Below are 24,629 nucleotides of genomic sequence, written 5' to 3' on the forward strand. Positions count from 1 at the left end.
ATTATGGTGATAAAATTAAATTATATGCGGATAAAAAAAACCTATCCTAGATATCGTTTTCAAAAAAACAATAATAATCGAAGATTATATTTCGTGTCTGAACAACAATGAAAATATAAATATTCTCGACCATCCATTGATTAAAAAATATTACCACTTCGAATAAATTATCGATTCAATCATAATCAAAATATAATCATTTCATAATTAATAATCGTCCAATTAATCGTGACTTTTGATTACTCTTAATGATCAGTGATTAATAATTTTACGTTTATAATTAATAATCTTCAACTACTCACACTCGCAATTACTAATCAATTTTGCAACGATCAGATATATTCGCTTAAGATATTAAAAGCTATTAATCCATCCCCATAATTATATCACATCGTATGAATTTTATTTTAACGTGATTTCTTTCACGTATCGAACGCGTAATAAAAGTAATATATATATATATATATACATATATATATATATATATATAAAATAATAACGTACGATCGATGATTCTACCCAAAATAATTCGAAAGCAAACCATCGTTAATTAAACCCCTAAAAGTGACTCGAAATTAACTTCGCGTTCAAAGCCGATCGTTTTCTTTATCATTGCACGAAAACCTGGCAAGGGAGGATAATTAAATTCCCTTATAGAGGAACAGAGGTCCGCTCAAAGACAAGGCTAGACACGCGTCACAATCGAAATCAGAGCCACGAGAATCCGATTGTTGGGTCGTTATGTACCTGACAGCATTGCTGGCCGCGCTATCCGTGCTCGAAGCGCTCGGTCTTTGATCGCTTCTGTAATATTTCATGGGCATCACGCCGCTACCACTGTCCATTGATTGCTGCGATTGCTGCGATTGCCTGCGCCTGTGGTGACGGCAATTATGCTTCCGTTCCCCTTGATTTTTCGCCCTTCCACTCTCCCCTGATCCGCGTCGAGATCCTCTCGAATCGGTCTCTCTGAAGCCTGGGAAATATTCGAGTAATTTGAATAACGAGCAAAGCTTGTTGGATGTTTTTGTCGGATATGTTCTATTAGGATTGGAAGAAATTTTGTGATGAAAAGTGATAAGTTATGGTGATAATGAAATATCAGATATTTTAAAATTGGAAAAGAGAAAAATGGGAGAGAATAGTTGTAGTTTGAACAAATGGAATCAATTATTATTATAGACAAGTAGTGTGATAAAACAAAGAAATAAATGATATATATTTATAAACATGATTAAAAAAATGGGATTTATTAAATAATAAATTGCTTCATTCTTCGACCATTACATTTGAAACAGTTTATGTTTCTCTGTATCTATTTTGTAGATTTTTATACATTCAAATTTTACATAAATATACTCGACCACATATACCTATCTAAAAGATCATCAAGCTCATGAAATATTGTATCAACAATCGTGTTTCAAACAGAAATATTCATGAAAAAATAATAATGAGATTCGAAATAATTAAGAAACAACATTTGCATCAACCAACCTCGATAGGTGGGCGAAATAACCGTAGGGGGTGGTTGCGGCTGAGGCGTCTCCTTCTTTCCCCATAATCTGGCAAAATCATTTTTCAGCTCGGTGATCGTTGAATCTTTTCTCGATTTCGTGGACGACTGGCTTCTGATCCCACTGTCCACCGAGCTCTCCCTCCTCTTGCGCAGTCTCTCAAGATGGCTCGCATCCGTGGTCGTTTGTCTGGACCACGGAAAAGATTTCGCTATATCTCCCAATGTTTCACGACGATATAGTTTATTCCCTCGCTCGCTCTTTCCACCGCCACCCCCGCTCCATTCGCGCAAAATGTCTGTCAATTGTGCCAAGCTCGATCGTCGACGACGTTGATTGGTCGCAGGTTCTTGCGGCTCGTTTGGCGGGGATATGGAAGTGATCTGTGTCGCCGAATCGCGTCTTCCGGTTCCTGAATCCATATTTATCATTATCATATTTATATAATTTGTATAATTATTTTATTATTATATAATTTTAATTTTTATTCTTAGTTTTTGTTATGAAAAAGTTTATGGAAAGTTTATGGAGAACGAGAAAAGCGATTTTCGGAGGAAAAAAAAGAAAGAATCGCGGTGTAATGTATGCCTTGACGAATTTTTGTGTGAGTGAGATTTAATTATGAAGTTTTCCTCACGTTGTAATACGGTGGTCGGGTTTAAAAGATGGAAAAATTAATTTTTTCCTCTGGGAATTTTTTTTATGAACGGGACAAAATGAAATATGAAGTGAAATTTGTCCATTTATTAATGGAATTGTATATGAAATTGCGTTAATGTTTCAGAGACTATTTCGTAAATAGATTGCCATGAAACGAATTTTATTTAATGATGTAATTATTTGAACGAATATTTATATATTCTGCTATAAATAGTGATTCATTACATGATTTATTATTTACTATGATTAAGTAATGATTTATTAAGTATGATAAAAATATGAAATAACAATAGAAATAATGAATAAAACAAAAATTTGAAACACTCACCAAGACGTTGTTTCAAGGTGGATTCCTCTACCTGTTCCCGCATAAGATCATCCCATCCATTTCCACCTTGCCACACCAGGCCGACCTGGTGACTCAGGATCGGTAGATTACACACGAAACAGATCGCTGTCATGCTTCTGAAATCGAAATATCCACAGATAAGATGATAAATCTCGATTATGGGCAAATATAATGAACTCAATGTGAAAGGGTGCAACGTCTCAACGATAGATTTTCAAACGTGAAATCCAGGCCATGCCAACAGAGCGTTTGTGAAGTGACACTCGATGATCGAGGTCGTGGTTTTTCTTGGCTACCCTCTACGTGGATTTTCTAGGATCACTTTCATGCTTGACAGGGTCACGAGACCCGCTTCTCCAGCGACCAGAAAAGGAGAATGAACGGAAGATGAAGCGTAATCGAGTCCACTTTTCGAGCAAACTACTACGATACTACTCAAAATTGTGGATAGGAGATTGATGGAATTCGACATTGATAAATATTTATCCTATTCTTTTCAAAATGAAAAATTTATAATATTATTTTTATCTCGTTGAAATATTAATATTTGCTCTTAAGATTTATTCTATTTTAATCTTTTGAAAATAATTATAATCTTTTTACAAAAATTCGATCATTTTTGTAAAAATATTTAACGCTTTCGAGTATAAATTAATAATTAATTAATTAATTAATTAATATAAATTAATAAATTTTAATAAATTAAAAAAAAAAGAGACACAAAAAATATTACAAACACATTCGAAAAAAATTTATTTTACATTATCCATCAACTTCCCGCTCGATCAACTTATTTACTGATGAACAAAACAATACTTCTACGAATACTTTTCACGTTCCTTTTAATTCACACAACACAATATTTCAAAATACGCAAAGCGAAAATTAGAGTAGGAGCGCGTTTAATCGTCTGGGACACGCTCCTGCTCGTATTTTTTTTTTTTTTCTTTCTTTTTGAAAAAAATTACTCTCCCGATTAATGGATGTGCCGGCAAACGATCGCCAAACAGAACAATACTCCGGCATAATGGAGGTACGATATGTAACGCAGATACGTGGCTAAAGGGCTGGCATTCGCGTCGGCCAGCATCATTCCAAAAGCGTGGATGCAGCGGAAACGAGATATGTACACGTGTATTCGTGTATCTAACCAGTGCACAGGTCGTGGAAACAAGTTTTCACGGAGATAAAGCAGCCACTCTTCGTCGGTGAACAAGTTGAAAATGTGATATTCGTTCACGGGGAGGAATCGTGTCGAAAATGACCGTTTGATTCGTCAGAGAATTTGGCATTTAAGTATGATTCAATTTGCAGCCGAGCTTTGAATGGGACGGATTTGAAAATTGAAAATTCAGGCCGGCATAGTAATCAAGTTTTACGTATCGTGTGCTACGATATTTGCAACGAGTTTGAACATTAATTAAACTAGATAATTGTATAATAATTATATATATTATGTGTATATAGTGATTTTATTTAATTTTATTTAAATGAATGTTGAAATAATTTATATATTAACAATTGCATAAAAACAATTGTTTTGATGTGAACATAATTATTTTTTATTAGAAATATAAATTATGTGTAATCGAATATAGAAAAAAAAAAAGAATAAATAATGGAACGAATAATTATTCAAATGAAATAAAAGAATTAAAGAAAACAAGATTCTCTTCAATTTATATAAACTATTTCAAAAATTATTAATTTATTTTATCTCGATACAAAATCAAGTTATTTTTAAAATAAAAATAATTCAGTATCTCGAATTCTTTCTACATTTTCAAAATCTTTATTTCAAATATATTTATATATTTATATACGTATATTATATATTTATATACGTATGTCCAAGCCAAGTTGCAATGTTCTTGCATTATGCTTGAATGAATATAAAATTATTTGTATAAGAAAAATTTGATTCTTCTTTTGAAATTGAAAGGATCTTTAGAAAGGAATCCTTTCACGTTCAGTTCACTTGTACGACAAATTTTTCCATTCTACGACTCGAGCATACGACTGTAGTCCTATTTTAACCAATCTTTTCCTAATTCCGGCTTTATAAGCTCGATATATGTATTTATAAAAAATATTATACGAACTTCTTGCAAACTGGATATTCTCGTGAGTACTTTGCAAAGTTTCCACAAAAGTTCCATCCTAGAATTTGTTATTTTCTTCAGATAAAGAAAATGAAAAAGATTTTTTTTATCTTTCATATTGAAATGATGTCGCAATATCTATAAATTTATAAACGTTTGATTGTTTTTAAAAAATTTTACGTATACATTTTCCAGTAAAATATCGGAGAAATGAAATTTTTAATTAAATTTTTGATATTAAATATTTTATTTTTTTTGTTTTTAAACTTTCTTTTTATAAAAACGATATATCGGCAGCAAATTGAATCATATTGAAACGAAATGCGTGAAATTTTCGACACTATCTTTTCTCGAAAACTGATCTTTATGCACAGATATTCAAATTAATATTCAGATGCTATGCTATATTTGAATTTATTATTTTGTATTGAAAGATCATTTAAACGAAACTTATGAAGATATGAATTATTCATTGCAGTTTATAAATACACTAAATCTAAAAGCCAAACACAAATCCAAAAATTAATACATAAAAATGTCTGTTCTTATTTATTAAGTTGCATCAAACAAAATGAGACTCAGTTGATTGCAAAAAAATTCTTTATAAATTTATATCGTAAAAAAGAAAAAAACGATTCATATTTTCATATGATAAAAATAATTCATAATATCCTTTTATAAAATATATTTTATAAAAGTAAATAATTCATATCGAATATTATTACGGTATATCGAATATTAATACGAATAATTTCATTCTCGATTTCACCCCAAAGAAATAACTCTGCGCCACATCCTGTGCATGATTATAAAAAAAAACTTGAGAGAAGAAAGGAAAAGAAAGAGAGAGAGAAAGAGAGAAAGAGCGAAAGAGAAAGATAATAAAGAGAGATAAAAAATATAGCCGTGTCTGCCCTCGTATCGATCAGCGTATATATATACTATATATATGTATAATAAAACTGTGAAAAAACGAGTTTCAAAAACGAGAACAAAACTGTCATCAGAGTGTATCTGGTCTGACGATTCGACCTGTAATGTCGAAGTCTGGGGTTCTGCAACGACATCGCATGGCAAGGCTCTGGCCGACCTGCAAAAGATACACACACACAAAAATGTTTTTTTTTTTTTCCTTCCTGTCTTCTCCAGAAGATCTACAATAGAAGTGGTTGACAAACAGATGTAATGACTCCCCACGACGACGTCGTATCCCGAAGTGATAGAATAATAGACAATTAAAACCTATTCATTCATTTCGAAGCCTGTTTTTTACAATCATTTAGGAATAGATTATTTCTATGATTCTTATATTTAAATGAAGATTCGTATATAAGTATGATTTGTATATCGGATGACGTTGAGAACCTCCACTTTAAAGTGGATCATCATCAACAATACATGGTGTTCCTAAACATTCATCCATGTACTAAGTGTGATTGACATAGCTTAATTTTGGTGATTAAATGGGAACTAATGGACTCTATGTCATAATAGAAATCTAAGGTAAACTTGTTATGTCACAACTCAAATATAATCTACGCTTATAATATAATCCAAATTTAACCCAAATTTGATCCAAACGTAAACTAATCTATTATGATTATCTAATTTTAAATTTTATATAGATAAATGATGGGTATTAAAATTTTCACACAATTTCTTGCAACTAAATTATTCAATAACAAAGTTATCCAATAAAGTTTTAATTACGTAGAATATAATTATCATTTGTATGAATTCTGAAGTTTCGTATAACATTTTGAATTAATCATAATTTAAGAATCGATTACATGTTACAAATATCAGACAAAATTATCAAACGTTTTTATTTTTTATAATTCTATCGTTTCTTCTCTGTTGGTTTTCTGCCATTCGACATTAAATAATACTTTGTTCACACAATAATTACCTGATTAAGTAATATTTGATGAACTCTCTGCAGAGTGTATACTTGATCATATTTACGCATATCAGTCTACTATCACATCCAAAAATCTTTCTAAAACAATCTACAGCAATTATTTTAGAAATATCAAATGTTGAAAATATCTCATACAATACTTTGATTCTTTTTTCCATGTTTCAAAATTTTTATATTATTTAATTTACTATTAATATTAATATGATATTTTTATATATTTTAAGATTCTAAATTTTTAAAAGAAGCTTAAGAAAGACTTTTAAACCAAATATAATTAGATTTTTAATTAATCTCTTTAAGAATGATTAAACCGAGACAAACTAAATTATTTTTTTATTTTCAATATAAAAGAGATTAATTTTATCAAAAGTAAATTTTTAAATAAAATCCCAAGAATAAATAATTCAAAACTAATGATGAAATATTTATGTACCAATGGCAATCATGATGTCAAAAATGAATGATCCATAATCATCAACCGGTGTAAATCTCCTTACCCGAAATCCTCCATTATTAATCCTTGCATTTATAATTTATTGGACACGTTAATAATTCAGCGTACGGTGACACAGGAGAATCGCATAATATTGCGTGGAGGAAGAGCGATTTATGTAACCTCGGGGATTCCTCGACGAACTCCCACAAGGTCGTCTGAATTTCGAAACGAATATTTCTATTCTTACGTCGTGCGATGTGGTTTTGTGCTTTCTTTTCGTCTGTAAGCCGAAAAACTTTTCCAGATTTATGAAAACATAGCGTACGCGTGAATTTTCTAACCGTGAAAAGAGAAGTTTCCTTCTTCTTACAGTTTTATCCTTCCTCGAATCCCTTTCCCCAGTTCTTAACCAACCACTGTTTTCCATATTAATGCCTTCAACCGTGGAAAGCCGAGTAATATATTTCATAAAAGATTCATGAATTTTCAAACTTTTTGTTTTAATATTGGAAATATTTAATATTTAATAATAATATTCTTTTTCTCGTGTAAAATAAAAACAAATAATGGTACAAATAAATTGGGATATCCATCATCAGATATAAGAAGCAGAATATTTAAACACGTAATATAAATCATAGAGGATCATCTCATTCGAGAATCATATTGGATTTCCTTATTTTAATTCGAAACATTATATTTCGTCCTGATATTTTTTTATAAAAACATTATTATAATTGCATAAAAATTTAGATTAAAAATATATACGTAAATTTTAGTGAAAGAAATGTAACATTAACATTCTGTATTATATATATTAGTACAAGTGTTGACATTAATCCTTAGTACGTGCTTTTAACAAGATAAATTTAATTATCGTAATTAGACCATGTTGTGACCAGCTGTTTACATGATCAAAATAAATTCCACGATACGCACGATAATCGATAATAAAACGATTTTGAAATCGTAATCCATTCTTCGTAATTTCTATCTATTTCGATTCTAAATGCTATTTTCAAAAATCGAGAAAAATGATTTATTCATTTGAGCATGTAAAATGTTTCAAGGATCCTTCAAAGGATGTTGAGCCGGAAGAGGTTCGAAGGCAGAAAGACAGAAAGATAAAATAACTTCCAGACAAGATGCATCCTACCATCATGGCAATAAATCACCATTTCTCGAACTTCTAAGGTTAAAAATAGTTCTCGAGACAAAGACAAAAAATGGTGTTTTCTTCGCAGCAAAAGAGGTTTCAAGACTTATAAAAGATATACGAGGAAGAAGATATATAAAAATATAATATATGAAACAATATTTCTTTTTTTTTTTACATATAAATTCAAATAATTTGAAATAAAATTAAGGAAATTGTAATATAAAAATTCCTAGCAAAAATCATTGTAAATATAATATAATTAATTAATTAAAAAATTACAAATTATTTTAAAAATTATTCGAAAAATAATCTTCTTGAAAATAATATAAAAATATTGTTATCAATATTTTTAACACTATTATTATACATATTGATCAATGTATTTTAATGGCTCTAATATTCCTCCATGAATATTGAAAATTCTCGAAACATTTGAAGACACGTTCGACTTTCTCATCAAGAAATTTATCTCGATTTCTCACGATCAATTATCGAATCACCCCTCCAGTAACCGCTTTAATCCACCTCCACAATTCCGTTTCCTCCCTCTATTGATGATCGATTAAATTTGCATACGAATTGATTTAAAATTGCTCTACTCGCGATTCTCCCTCAGGAGAAATTCCACGTTGAGACTCCTTTCACCAACATTCATGATTTCATATTCCAAGTGTTGATTTCTCTGAACACGCGATTAACGCGATTAAACATGATTCGTTCGAAAGAAATCTCAAATTTTCAAACAATTGATATCTTTATTCGTTTCCTATTTTTTATATCCCAATCATGTTTAATCAATGAAACGAATATTTATATGATCTTTTAAAATGAAGGAATATTACAAAGAATATTTATTAAAATAGATAAAGTATTGGACAAAATGTCTTTTTTCCCTTCGATTTAATTTACTTGTAATTTGAATAATTTTGAAACGTGTATGTTTGAATTTTAATAACCATTCGATAAATATTTTCAGGTAATTTGATTCCGTATAATTTTTAAAATTATAAAAAGGAAAAAAGAGATTCGATAGAAATTTCATCTTCCTTTAAACGTATTCGAGATCAATTTTATTCCAAACTCTAAAATAATAATGAAATTTTACGATAAATTTAAAAAGGAAGAAAAATTTCATTTTCAAAAAATCATATTCTTTTTTTTTTCTTAAATATACGAAAAATAATTTATCGAAAAAACCGTTAAGTTTTTAGGAATCTTCATCCTAAAAATTTCATTTTAATCATTTTACATCGACAGAATCTGTAAACAGTTTGTACGCAATACAAATTGCAATAATGCATCCATGATATGACATCGTATTGCGGTTTGCATTAACTGCCGGTGAAACATCCACGTGTCACAGATGGAATATATTCGATGTTTCGCGGCGTGACATTAATTTTCACGATGATGCTTCGTCCATTCGTTGAACATTGTATAAACGCGGCCATTTGATACCGAACGAATGCTTTTTTTAAATCTTCCATTTTATTTAATTGACAAACAAATGGACCGAGAGAGGAAAATTCACAAGTTACTTTTTCACGAATTTCTTTTTATAAAAAAAAAAAAAACATGGTCGATATATTTTTATTAAATCGATAGATTATTATAATATTTTCCATAATAGGGAAAAATTAATAAACTATTAATCTAAAACTAACGAAACTCATAATGTTATGAAACCTATCATAAATTTCTCATAGGTTCTCCTCTTTCATTAAATATTCCAAATATTATTTTAAAAATTTCAATAATTACATCATCATTATGGATTTACCGATATCTTGCACGATAATATATTTCGTGTAATTTTATATTTCATATAGGAAAAAAAAATCTTTTATTGTCTGTGAATAATTGTAACATTAAAATAATGAATTTATGTATGTAAAATTTATTTCATATATCATATGAAATAAATAATACATATGAGTGAATTAAATAATAAATTGAATCCTTATTTAATTGAAAATATCTCAGAATATAAAAATTTGTCATATTTCATATTAAATTTATAATTTTATGGAAAATTATTAATAACATGTGTCTGATTACAAAGGATCATATTCCTATATGATAAATTTTAAAAAAGCCACATATCAATTAATTTTACAAGTTTTACAAAATCCATATGCCAATTAATTTCATAATAGCTCGATTAATTACATAAATATGACGTTATCGAATAAAATTTTTATAAATGTCATAGTATCATCTGAAAAATCTGATATTAAAAATACAATTGTTCCCTTTTAATTAAATGCCATTAATTAATTAGAGTTAACCCATTATCAACTTAATATTTAATTAACAACCTTCAGCTTTTAATTAGTTTACTTAATTTTTATAATGTAATTAAAATCAACTGGAAAACGTTTAAAATTTCTCATTCCAAATTTTTTTTTTCAATATTTAAATTTTTCCTAACATCTACATGTAAAAGAAAATATCGAAAAGAGTCAACAATTAAAAAATCATATGTTATATAAATATATATGTTATATAAATATATAAAATTTAATCGAATCAATAATACTCTACCATAAGAAACCTATAATTAAGAATGAAACTTTTAAAAAATTTCGAAATAACTTTTTCTCACTCTCTGTTGAATATTTTAACACCAGTTTTAACATTTTTAAAGATCATTCTACATCCTCCTAATCTGAGAAAAAAATAAAAGAAACGAAATTTTATTCCTTCGAGGAAAGTGAAAATTTGTCTCCTCACTCCTCGCAAGAAACACTTCGTGATTGCATTTTTGAAGAAATAAACGATATTTCCGCGCGACGGTTACAGTGGTATATTTTTCCTCCACTAAATTGGAAGGCTTAGTTGCATCCCTGCCGCCTTAATAAAAATCCAGCCTCGAAAGTAATTCAAAAAGTCGATGTCGTTCGAAAAAAAACTCATTTTGAAAAACAGAAACAGAGAGAAAGAGAAGGGAAAAAAATTCCATCGTTTCTTCAAAACGAATCTTAAGAATGAATGATCGAACGTGAGATGGATTTTTTATTTTGTATGAACAGAAATATTATCTCTTAAATGAACAATTTTAAACAAAAGAATGTTTGTTTTTAAGAGATTAAGAGAGAAACACTATTTTTTCTTTTAAGAAAATTAAAAAGTAAATTTTTTTTTGAATGAATGTTCTAATGAATAAAATTTACGTAAATTTTGGAAATTAAAGATTAAACATTGTCAGTAATAATTTTGTATGTGATAAATTTGAGAAAAAAATTAATAAAATTAATAAAAATTGTAAAAGCAATATCAGAAATAACAATGTATACCTACAATTCGTTACTTATCGATTTATCACGTTATTAATTAGATAATTATTAAGCAAGAGAGTTATGAACACTTCACTTTATGACTTCGTGATAGTACTATCGAAGCAACAGTCAATGTGTACAGAGCTGGTGATCCACAGGTGGCTCTTAAATGGAAGGAACGAAGCTAGCTATAAAATGTCTTCGAAAGTGTGAAACTAAGTGTTACAATTATTATTTCAATTTATTATACCTTTATAACCGATTATGATTTTGACTCGACTAGTTCTTTCCATCAAAATTCTCGTGAAAATAAGAATGTTGTTCGAGAAAAAGAATTTTATAAGATTATCGAATTAGAAACCTTATAGGTAATAAATTCTTAAACGATAAATTAAAAAATTATTTAAAATTTTTAAAAATTTATATGCAATATTAAATATTAAAATAGATAGTGTAAACCACTTATAGACAAAAACCGATAAAACAAATCAATCATGATCAAACACAAATGATTACATCATTTATAGCCCCAAGTATCGATTACAAACATAAGTAGTATGGCTTATTTATGATCAGATAAGTGGAACAAGACAAAATGATCCAACAAATGGATTAAAATAATTATAATCAATCAAGCAAAATATACATTACTATATATTTCTTATTTTTCTATATATTTTCTTGCCATTGTGATATACATTAAAAAATTTATTTCTTCTTATAAAATTCATTAAATTGCTTTAATTATAATACAATGGCAAATCGTCGAAATTTCCTGAATTAATATGAATAGGAATAATCCATCAGAATTCCTTCAAATTCACAAATTTCATCTCGTCCACATCTGTGAACATTCATGTAATTATAGTAAATTTATCCGTTCTTATTTTACAACTATTTCAAATCCACGCCCAGCTGATAAACAATTTAATGCATTTCACTCGAATGTGAGATTGAAATTATGCAACACGGTACTAGAGGAATTCTATCACGGAGTAACCGCACGGACAGATTCATTTTCACGAGTATTTACTTCTCTCCTTAGAATACAGTCAATTTTCTCTGAATAGCGTTCGTCGCTATTCTAAATATAACAGGATGCTTCATTCACTTTGGATTTCTTAATATCTCCATTAAAAATAAAATTATATTGAAACAAATATTTTTCTTCAAATAACAAACGAACGTTAATATAAATCAATAAATTTCTTTTGTATATAATCTAATTTCTATAAATTTTTTTCACGAAGAATAATAGGAACGTACAGTTCACATTCGTGTAATGAAACCTCTCTTATGTGATTTATTGCAAAATTCTTTTTTTTTTTTTTACAATTAAAAAATAATAATTCAAATTCTTAAAACCGAAAATTCCTCGATGTATCATTGATGATTGAATATTCTTTTTTATATAATCATATAAAAAGATAAAACAATTGTGAAATAACAACTCGATTATCTTTCGCATTCGAAAATAAAATTTCTTTTACAACGATAATACATCAAGTTTTTCAAACGAAAACTGCGATACGATTTAATTTTCACTCTAATATACGCACATATGTATATTCAAAAAGTATAGGGGAATATTCGGATGATTGCGTTCACCGTGACGTCAATTGACACGAAACAGATTAACCAATCATCTGGCAACGTTCCACTTTCGATACACTCGATAAATTTCCATTTCTGTTTGCGAGCGAAAATCCATGAAAAATCTATTCGTTTCCACCTAATATATCATTCTATTAACATATAGAGATTTTTTTCATAAAATAATAGACGATGTATCTTGATTTCAATTCGTATTCGAAGAATTATTTTGGAATTCGTATTTTTGTTTAATTTGCGAAAATAGTAGGAAGTGTAGTGTGTGTTTACACGAGAGAAAAGCACAAAGGCAATAAATGCTTTTCAGTTTTACGTTTCAATGAGTTATCGATGTTTCCATTTTGTTCCATAAGGGTATGAAAATCAAAATTTTCAAAGAGTAACAAAGATGAGAGGAAGTTGAAACAGCAGCAATATATCGTTTTGAGATATATAAATTGATTGATATTGATGTACTGAATAATTTTCAGAGAATATTTCAATTGAATGATGAATTAATTGTGCTTTGTTTAATACACGATGCTGTAAGTTATATCTATAGAATTTTGTTCAAAATGAATTTATTTATGTAAAAAAGTTATTCACAAAAAATTTATACAACAATTGTTCGAATTCAGATAAATATTTTTTTTCAATGAAATATAATCTGTTTTATAATATTTTTTAAATAATTGAATTATTAAAAAATTTTTTTAAAAATTTAAATATTTGTGACGATGTAGCGTTGAATTGTTGTTGTTGTTTGTTTTGTCCATTATAATATTTATTTATAAAATATGAAAAATGAAAATAATATAATAAATGGAGAAAATCTAGAAGCAAAAGCCTGAAAATACTTTTTCAAGATTAAAGTTTCGAAAAACTCAAGATATATATTTCTTTAGAAACAGAAGGAGCTATTCCTTTTCAAGAAAGTTACACTCTAAGTTGATTAAGTGTATTAAATCAGACACTTTCTTTGACTCATTGTTTCCCTTTGAACTTCATTTCTTTTTCTTTTTTTTTTGTAATTTTATTTTAATGTATTAATAAATATATAATTATTCAAATTATACTTATTTTATATAATACTTGTTAATTAATTCTTAATTATGTATTATAAATAAATAAATAAATAATGTCAATAAATTGAAATTGAATAATATGAAATTTTGTGAAAATCCTATTCGAATTTCAATTTGAAAAGCAATATATAAATAGCAAATATGGAATTTAATTACAGGAAATACTTGCTATTGTTATGAAATATTTTACATTTCCTATGATACGATTAAATTAAAATCTTTAATTTATTATTACAAAACCTCTATTGAAAAGTGACGAATATTTTGAAGAATTAAAAAATGATAAAAGATAAAAATAAAAAATCCTTTAAATTCTTCCAAAAAAATATGAGTTTCTTAATAAAAATTAATAACTAATTCAAAAATATATTTAAAATTAATCCATCCTTAATATAATATAATATTTTGAATAATTTTAAAACATTATTCAAAATAATATCAAATTTAATTGGAAAAAATTCTCATTTCATTAATAACAACTGATCTATAAATCGAATCAAAAACCATCTCTTTCATACAGCAACAAAAGAATACTTTATCTCACCCAGAAACTCGAAGTAACTCCAAAAGAAAAAGCGAAAGAAAGAATAAAAAAAGGGGCGGGAAAGAAAAGAAAAAAATGGAGCAAGATGAAATCATACGCACTGTTACTCCAGGGGTTACTTCGAGCAAAAAGTGTCCCCATAACAACGAGAATGATACACAATCCAAGAAAGCAGAGGGAGAGACAACTGGATGACGAAAACAAAAAGGAAAAGATTCTTTGGAATTCCCTAGCATGGAAGCAACACTAATTTCCTTTCTTCTATCGGTGAATTTATGTCTGTGAATCAAAGATAAATTTGTCGAAAAGTTATGCCCTGACCGATTTTAACAACTTTGTCGTTAAAGTGTGTCATTTTGAACAACTTTTTCCTATACAATAGAATTTTATTTATATACAATACGATAAGAAAATAAATTTTTTTTTCAATCATTTTATTATTCAACCCCTTTAGTCGTTTATTATTTCATTCAATGTATAAATCAGAATAATATATAATATACTAAATATGAAATCTTAATATTTGAATGTAACAATAACGACGAAAAATGTATCCCTATGTAATGCAATTCATTGATGAATTATAACGAATTGATTAAAAATATTTAAAAAATTGTTCTGCTTGTCATTCCATTGAACATATTTATATTTTAATTTCGATATTAATTAAAATCTACTGATATTAAATTAAAATCAGGAGAGTAACATACATACACGTATGTAACTCGTATAATGATACAAGTTTATACAAAATATCTTAACATATAATTAAAAAACTAAGAACTAAAATACTTAACAATAAGTATAATAATATAACTGTCACTGAAACACTTGTTCAACAAATAAAGATCCAACAATGAAAAAGGGTGAAAGCACGGAGGAGTAAATAAAAGTGTCATGGAATACGATTCGAGAATTATTTATTCTCGACGAAGGAAAGTTGCAAATAGAAAAATAAGAAAAGAGAATCGCCGGGAATTCTGGCTTTATCGCTTCGTGTAAATAGGAAGCTGGATCCGGGAGGAGGAATCCGGGCATTATTGTCAACCCCCTCCGCGAAAACGTATGAAGTGCTCGAAGACGATGGAACCCCGGTGAGGTTTACAAGTAGAGAATGAAGGTATTATTGGACGCGACCAACTGGAGAGGAATTGGTCGGAGGAATGGGAACGGAGGAAATTGAAAATGTACAAGAGGTTATCCCGCGAGAGGTTTGAGGATGGGTTTGGCTTCTTTGAATTGCGAGGATTATTGGAAAGTGATTTAGAACTCATGTACTTTGCTGCTTTGGTGATTTTAATTAGATGTACACGAAATGTGATTCGAGACAGACATATTTAAAGTGGAAATATTTATGGATAAATTCTAAATTTTATTTAGAAAAATAAATTACTTCGAAATAATTTCAGTATTAAAAGATTTTAATTGCATTATTATTCGATTTTTTATTTTTCCCAAAAATCCTATACATCCCACATTTTTCACAATTCAAACAATATTCTAAAAAGCATCTATACAAAATATCTAGAAAAAATATTTTTAGTTACACGTAAAAACGAGCTATTTTTATTAAAAAAAACTATTCCAATTAATTAAAATCGCGTCAAAACAAATTAAATCAGAATTTAATTTAATATTCCACTACGCTTTAACTTTAAATTTCCAAACAGCAACAAAACTTCGTCTCGCATCCGCGATTTTAAAAAAATATATACATCTACGTCAACAATGTTCAAACGTTCCGCCATTAATTAACAAAACGCTGCGCATACCTCTCGTAAATGGAATCGACTATTGCTCGTTTAATCTGCGCGAAGAGGGTCGTTCCATTTTTACGATTCTACGTCATTTCTAGCAGAACAGGAAATTTTCATTTCGGCGTGCTTTAAAAAAAAAAAAAAAAAAAATTTAGCAATACCGTAAAATAGAATTTCCGTCAATCGATGAAGAAAAGTTAAACGGACGAGGTTTCCAATTTGTAAGTCAAATTCGAGAGTGAACGGCGATAAAAGCAAACCCGTTAAATGATAACACGCGAGAAGAGCTTTCGCAAGCAGATAAAGAATCGAAATCGCTCTTCCCTCCTTTGTGTGAATGTTTAATTAAAACCTTGATGTAATACCCTTTGGCGAATAAACGATGCATGAAACGTTTCTCGTTTGAAAAAGAGAAAAGAACGGGGAGAGAATGATAGGCAAATCTTGAAAGGTTTGTGATTGTTTTTAAATGTAGAATTAGTTTGACGAAGAAAGAATGCGAGGGAGCTTTGTTTTGACTGCTCGCGTGGAATTTGTTTATATTAACGGAGAGAGAAATGAATTGATGTGATGTTTATTGAAATATCTGATTCATAAAATGTATAGAGACGAAATATTTGATCGTGGAAAAATTTGTGTAATTAATTTGATATTGCAATTAGATATAGCCATTTCGATAATTGAAATTTTATAATTTTTATTATAAAAAATTTCTTGAGTATTTGTACAATTATTCTTGGTATCTTTTTGATATTTATATTAATTTCATGAATATTTTATGATGATTAAAATTTAGTAAAATTTCTCAGAACTATTATTGTATTCGATTCTTTCGGATGGACAATAATTTTTTCAATAATCCCTCTCATATTTTCAAGCTTCGTTACATTTCCTTCTTCATATTTCACGAGAAAAATAAAATCCGCAAAAATATTGTCGATATTGTCACGTTAAAAATAAGAGCATATATTGGTTAAACGATCGAGATACAAATTCCAGGATGAGCGAATATCCGACACGAAACGAAATAACCAGTTATCAAACACGATATCTAAGCGTAAATCAAATTTGATCGTCGAAGCTCTTGCTGTATTCTGTTGAGGAACAAAAAAAAAAAAAAAGAAAAAGGAAAAAAAAAATAATAGAAAGCCGTTCAGAAAACTGTCGAGGATGAAAAACTTCGTATCGAAATTGTGTCACGTGAAAGGGGGAGAAAAACAAGAACGAGGAAAAATAAGTACAAGGATTCTATTCGAGGGGTGACTGACGACGTGACTGATTTCCGCACGTGCTACGCCAATGGGACGTTGAAAAATGTACAGTTTTATCGTTTCCCCTGAACAAGAGTGACTTACGCCTCCTTACGATTTAAACACAGACACAGTGGATAACTTTTTTTTTTTTTTCAATTCGTTTTTATTATAGAGCATTTGCATGAACAAGAAAGAAAAAATTTATGAAAGAGGATATTGTTCTCGATGAATCGAGATGAATTATAACTTTGTATGATAATGTAAGTTATAAAGATATAATTTTATTTTTAAATTAAATCATAAACATGATATGATATTTTTATCAATTGATAAAAATTAATTTGCAAACGTTTAAAGATGGATAATATTTGGGTACTTGTTTATTTATTTATTTATTTTTTTAAACGTTTGTTGTTTAGACAACAAAGTTTTAAATATTATCTGCAATATTTACTAGGGATTTAATTTTTTTTTTTTTTTTTTTTACGAAATCAATATTGCAATGGAAGCTTAATGGACTTTTATATCTGATGACCCAGAAGCTTTTCGTGGATTTCGAAGGGAATACGAATGCAATTTTTCGATGTCTTTTTCCATGTTCAAATGTATTCCGACGGTGTTTTGAAATATCGATGATTTATATGTTCCTCATATTCTGTTTTCTTGATTAAGAAAAAAAAAAAGAATGTATTAAGATAAAACATGGATAAAGAGATAAATGGGAGAATTTCAAAGACTGGAAATGATGAAAAATGTATTATAAAAAATCTTTCTACAAAATAGATACTTTATCTTGAAGAAATATTAACTTTGCAATTACGTATATTATTATACAGAATGTAATTTATAATTTTTAAATATAAGTATAATAAAAGTATATTTAAATATACTTTTCATGTATAATAAATATTGTAACTTTATAATTCGCATATAAAATTTTTTCCTTCTAATTTTCATTATACAAGAAAAAAAACCATTACCTTTTATATAATCAATCTACATATTTTCTTGTATATAAAATAAATATATTTGTGTCTTAATCGTTAATCTTATAGTTACCTTATAATTTTTTATATAAAATGATATTGCATTTCAAAAAATCGTTCAATTTTTTACTACCGAACTTTCAAAGCTCTATAACCCAATATACCATCCACCCACGGAAGAATTTTCATTTCACGTTCATCAGATTCCATCAATTTCCCCTCCTATGGAAAAAAAAAAAAAGTTTCCATAAAACACGGTGCTCGGTTTTCGATCATCAAAAAAATTTTTACGTTGCCATACTCGGACAAAAAAGACCTGCCAACTGTTTCTTTCGATCGAAACGTCTCGTGTTCGATTGCGCCCTTCCAATAATAATTTTGAACGTAATAAAAATATTATCGTGTGATATGAAAAAAGGAATGGAGAAGTAATAAATTAATAAATGATTTATTGACGGATAGAAATTTTGGTAGAAAAAATTAATAATCTTAAGAAGAACGATTCGAAATAAAAGAAAAATAACGCGAAAAAAAAAGAACAATTGCTACAAAAATGGAACAACAATGTGACAAAATATTTCAATTGTCATTTACGCGAAACAAATAGGACACGAGAGGGGAAAGAGAATAAATCGCGTGTGACAAACACTGTCACGATATTTTTTTTCCATTTTCATCGCGTTGGAATCGCGTATCCATCAAAACTTCCAACTTCTTTTGTTCCCATCATCATGAACACGCTCAATCAGTTGGTCAATGAAACGAACGTTGTTAAAGAACCATCATGCATTCTCGACACGATATCAAATCTCACAACTCGCAAGAAGAAAACAAATCCGCGTAACTCGATTCACGAACAACAACAAGAAACTCTTCGACAAACTCAAACCAAACACAATACTCTCCTCCCCCTTCTTCTCTACACAGAATCATATCACAGAACACTCCGACGCATCGTCAAGAAAACTTTCCTTTTTCCCTCACGACGTACCTTTTCACCTCATCTCCACATCTCATCCAGCTATACATCTTCCAGCAAGCATCCTCGAATTCATACTAGAGACAAGAATACACACGAGACTTTCGGAAAAGAAGAAAGGAAAATAAGATTCTCGGCTCGCATCGAATAGGTTTTCTCCTTAATCAGGCCACGAAACGAGAGTGGTTTCCTGGTGTACGGTGGAGGAGAGGAAAGAGGCAAACAATGTATGAAGCGGGAAGGTGAAATAAGAAGGGGAAAGAGCTTTTACTCCCAGTGGCAAACTGTCGTTTCCCCGTGCATCTCGCGTTAATTTAAGAGATTACTGTACGCGGACACGGGCCGCCCGAGATGCTATTTCTGTTCGTTAAATCGTCCCTTCTGGGAATGGTCACGATATGGAAATGTGGAAGGGTGGAAATGCGGTTAGGGGAGAGTGTTTGCGACACAAAATCTCTCGGAATCGATTACGCTGAGTATCACTGAGAACTGAGTGGAGGCTTAAATGTAGATTACAAGCAAGATTACGATGTTTAGAGTTGACAGGATGAAGGAACTTGGGGATTAATATTTGTAATGGTGGTGTGTGAAATAAGGTGAAGATTTTTTTCCTTTTTCCTTTTTTCCTTTTTTTAGAAAATTAATATAAACGAAATTAAAAACTTGTTTATCCGTGTTTTGCGTATCTCAAAAAAAGAGAGAGAGAGAGATCTTTATTTACATCTTTGTCGAATAAACTGAGATGGGAGGTCGAAGAAAATTTGCATGTGAATTGGAATAACGCCTCCAAGGACTCGTTAAAAAATGTTTAACGCCATTAAAAATACCTCGTGAACCAGAACTTTTAAAATATCGGTGAAAAAGACGGCAGGGAGGCGTCATTATAACTTTGTTAACTGCACGATTTAGAATGTGGTTTTCCTAAACGAGTTTCTGATTGTGAGTTATCACATACTTCAAAAGAAAAAAAAAATACCCTTTAGCCTTTGTAACAGGTACTTTGACAACATTCACGCAACAAGTAGATGTGTATATAGTGTGCATATGTTCATTCTTTAACTATCAAATCTTTTAAAATGTCATTTTAAAAGATTTAAATCCAGTCGAGATAATGAGTTTTTTTTTACAATGAGTAAAAATATATACTCTCGTTCAAAAGTCTTAAAATAATTATTGTATTTATTTCAACATTGAAAAGAAATAATATAATCTAAAAAAAAAAAAAAGAAAATCATTTTCAAAATTACTTTAAACTTACGATTTATAATATATTATTATATCGACATTAGTATATAATTCAGTAAAGTATCTAAAGTAATTTTAATTTTATAACAAATTTATTTTCAAATCTTAGAAACATGCAAGTAGGGAAGCTAAGAAATTGGACTTTTTCCTTTTCAAAGATTTCGAAAAGAATCCTAACCTCAATAAAAAATACATCGCTATTTGTCAACGAATAAGAAACCTAACCTCAAAGAGACAGAATCCGTTGATCGCGTAGTTAAATCGCGACGTGAGACAGATTAATCGAGTTTTGACTCAATTTCGCGGCTCATAATTTAGGAAACTCTATCATTATCCGGATTTCGCGCTCCTTTTACGGTTTAACGAATTCATTTTAGTCGGGAAATTGCTTACGCAACTCGCTGTATTGAGTAACGAATACATCTGCCAGACGAAACGCGATTAACTTTTAAGCTGTGACAAGCACACACGAAACGTTTGCTCCAATAGTTTACTGAATTTCTGTGCGATGAAAACAGTTGTTATCGAAGATTTATCGGAAAATTTTGAAAAAATATATGAAACGATTCATGATGTGGCATTATAATTATAATAAAAGCATTTTACAAATAATATAATAATAATTTTAATTGGTAACGTAATTTCGCAATTTGCAACGTGTTAATAAATTTCACAAAGGATGCAATAAACAAATGAACCTACGAAGCTCGCCATTAAATCAAGCTGTATCGAGAGAAAGAGAGAGAGAGAGATTCGTTAGCAAGTTGTTAGTGACGTTAAACAACTTACTGGATCGTGCATTCCGCTGCATTACTTCCTATCTCGATTACGAACGTTCCACGCTTCTGTGCCACGATGTTAATTTAATTGAAGTAATTAACGAAGGATATATTAAAGTCGAACATTTATTTCACTCGAATTTTTCGTCATTCATCAGGGAAATTTCATTACTTCCGAGATAAAAATTAATAAAAATTTGGAAATTATTATTATTTGTTATTAAATTTATATCATAGTGTTTTTTCTTAATTTTTTAATTCAAAAAATTCCTAACAATTTCGACAATTGATGTATATTTATTACATCAAATAGGCTTTCTATCAAATAGTAAAATTGTATCCCTAATTTAATATTATTTAATTCGATCACGCAATTGAATAAGTTGAAAAAATTGTGTATCTATAAATATTCGAAATATAAATGATACGACAATTCGAGGAATAATCCAATAGAAATCACCGATTCGCGATACAATAAAGCAAACGAAATACGTTAATTGAAATCGATCAAACCGATAACGAAACATCATTTTACCTCGCGCGAATTATTTAAAAAAGCATCATTCATATAAAACTCTTTCACGTCGAATCGTTCATAAAAATAGGACACAACTCCTGTTAAATCGTTGTTTCCATTTCATAAATTGAAAAATAAACGATAGAAAGATAAAACCAATTGCGAAACGATCGTGAACCAACATAAACCTAAAGAAAATCAACTTTTTTTTTTTTCTACTACAAATTTCATTTTTATCTCGATTAAACGAATCGTGATGAAGTCATGATGAAGTAGAAATAAATTAAAACACGAGCTTCTCGAACTGAACAACTAAAGCAAAAAGATTGATCTTAAAGATTCTTAATTCATTAGTATTCCTCTTTTCATTTCAAGAATTTCAAGATTATTTATCATAATTGCAATAGAAAATCATTTTCTCCAACATCTCTTTGAAATATCAAAATAAAAAACGCAAGAAATTTGAAAAATCGAAATATCGATAATTTAATTGCCAATAAATTGATCACGCGAGAGAAGCCATCGTCCCACCATGGTTCCTTTCTCAGGAAGGATCGAAGCCAAAGTAAAGAGAGCCCCAACTAATGCAACTGTCAATAGAGATAAATACAGCGGCTTTACCACGTATTACTAATGCGGAGGTTACATTATGCGCATACTTGTGTGCATTGTGTACCAATAACACAGCCTATATTATTATGCTTCACCCATTGATCAACCGATCGAACATCAATCGAGATAATAGAGATAATGCAGTAGTCCGTGCGTTTCGAGCTACGTCCATTGGATCCCGAAGATTGACCCGTGAATATGTAGCAGACACTATTCCTCGTGCACACGCATTTCAGCCAACAAAACGTGAGACGTGCTGTTAATTGGTTCATCGTGAATCATTCGAGCGAGGATTACTGAGATGGATGTTTAGGTCAGTCGTTAATTACAAATTACAATTGGAGAATACATATAAATGCTAATAAAAATAAAATTATGCTGTAATTTCGTGTTACTTTATTTTACTTATTTTAACGCGTTAATTAGAATTTTGAAAATATTAAAATTAAAGAATACAAATAAATAAAACTAATTTCTTGGTGATATTGATATATGTAGATGTGAATAAAAATCTACATAATCATTTTTTTATTTTCGTATGTTCCTCGATAATTATATTATTATTATGCTACGTACCTCTTTTTTATTAAAATAGAGAGAGAATAATAATTACCATATCTTGTTCAATTTCAGAGCAATGCGTAGTCTACGAGCTCTCCACTAATAATGTTCGAAAATGTATCGAAACATTGGAAGTCAAACTTCGGTACGAATCGGAAAATTTCGGCCGAGATCGAAATCAAACCAAACATAAACAGTCTCGTATTGTATCGAATGTTTCGAGAGCTCAAGTTAATCTCTATGTTTATTAATCTCTATTGAATGATAAATAGATTTAATTTTCACGTAATATTAAATGTATAAACTAATAGAAACCTGTTCTTTTTTTTTTCTATTTAATTTTTTTATAACAATGTTTCTTAGATACAATGTTTAACGAGCAGAAAAGAAAATTCTTTTCGCAACAAGGAATATAGAATCTTTTTATTCTATTTTTATTCCTTTGTGTCGAAGTTTCTTAGATACACTGTTTGACGTGCAGAAGAAACTTTTTTTTTTTTTTTTTATATAAAAAAGAATATATCAAGGAGATTGTGATCGATTTTCTATAGATTGTCTTTGTTTTCATCGTTCTATTTTCTTACGCTATAAGCATCCCCAACTTGTAATTCTCCAGGCAAAGAGATCATTATCCAAGTCATAAATTCCTCCTCGTGGAACGTAATTTCGCCTGGGATTCGAGATTCCATTCAATCGAAACGCAATTGAAAAAGTTTTTGTAATTATCGAATGCAAGTTCTTTTATTTCATCGATTCCCATTTTCTCAATTTATTTCGTTATTTCCAAATAAATTCACCGGCTAAAGATATACATTTTCTCATTATCTTTTTCGTTCTCGAAAATTGATTGAATTTTAACACTTGAAAAATAAATACGTACACGTAATGAGACATTAAAAATAATCTCTAATTTCATTTTGAAAATGATTACACCATTATAATATATTTTGTGTTAAAAAGAAAATCCATTTTACGATTCACCTCATTCTAGAATACATTTAATTTGATAACATAAATTTTCCTTTACTTCGCATTACAAATTACATTATTGTCTAATTATTTTTAAAAATTATTTTGTACATATAAATCTTTTTTGTACACACTGGGTTAATAAATATTCCATTTATTACTAAATAAATAAAACTTGTAAAAATCTTCCAATGACATAATATTTGATAATTTAGAAAGACACTAATATATTTCCGCCATATACAGTCAAAGAAACAAAAACTTGGAACAGCCAATTTCTATCAACGTTCGCGCCCAATTAGACTCGACAACGGTTCCATACCAAACTCG

At 29.2% G+C, this 24,629-nt stretch overlaps 1 protein-coding gene across 2 annotated transcripts in view; it reads right to left on the minus strand.

Annotated features, from left to right (window-relative positions):
- LOC122710897 overlaps nt 1-24,629 on the minus strand; it is a 93,529-nt gene that overhangs the window by 47,776 nt on the left and 21,124 nt on the right. The window contains exons 2-5 of one of the 2 annotated variants that reach the window (XM_043929124.1): nt 5,661-5,718; nt 2,506-2,642; nt 1,498-1,929; nt 748-976 (exon numbers count right to left, since the gene is read on the minus strand). In XM_043929124.1, coding sequence (XP_043785059.1) covers nt 748-976; nt 1,498-1,929; nt 2,506-2,642; nt 5,661-5,695 — 833 coding nt within the window. In that variant the 5' untranslated portion in view covers nt 5,696-5,718. The remainder of the gene's footprint in view (nt 1-747; nt 977-1,497; nt 1,930-2,505; nt 2,643-5,660; nt 5,719-24,629) is intronic. The other variant, XM_043929125.1, reaches the window with a different exon arrangement.

This window comes from Apis laboriosa, unplaced genomic scaffold (assembly GCF_014066325.1).
Source record: "Apis laboriosa isolate Shangri-la unplaced genomic scaffold, ASM1406632v1 scaffold15_cov152, whole genome shotgun sequence".
Taxonomy (NCBI): domain Eukaryota; kingdom Metazoa; phylum Arthropoda; class Insecta; order Hymenoptera; family Apidae; genus Apis; species Apis laboriosa.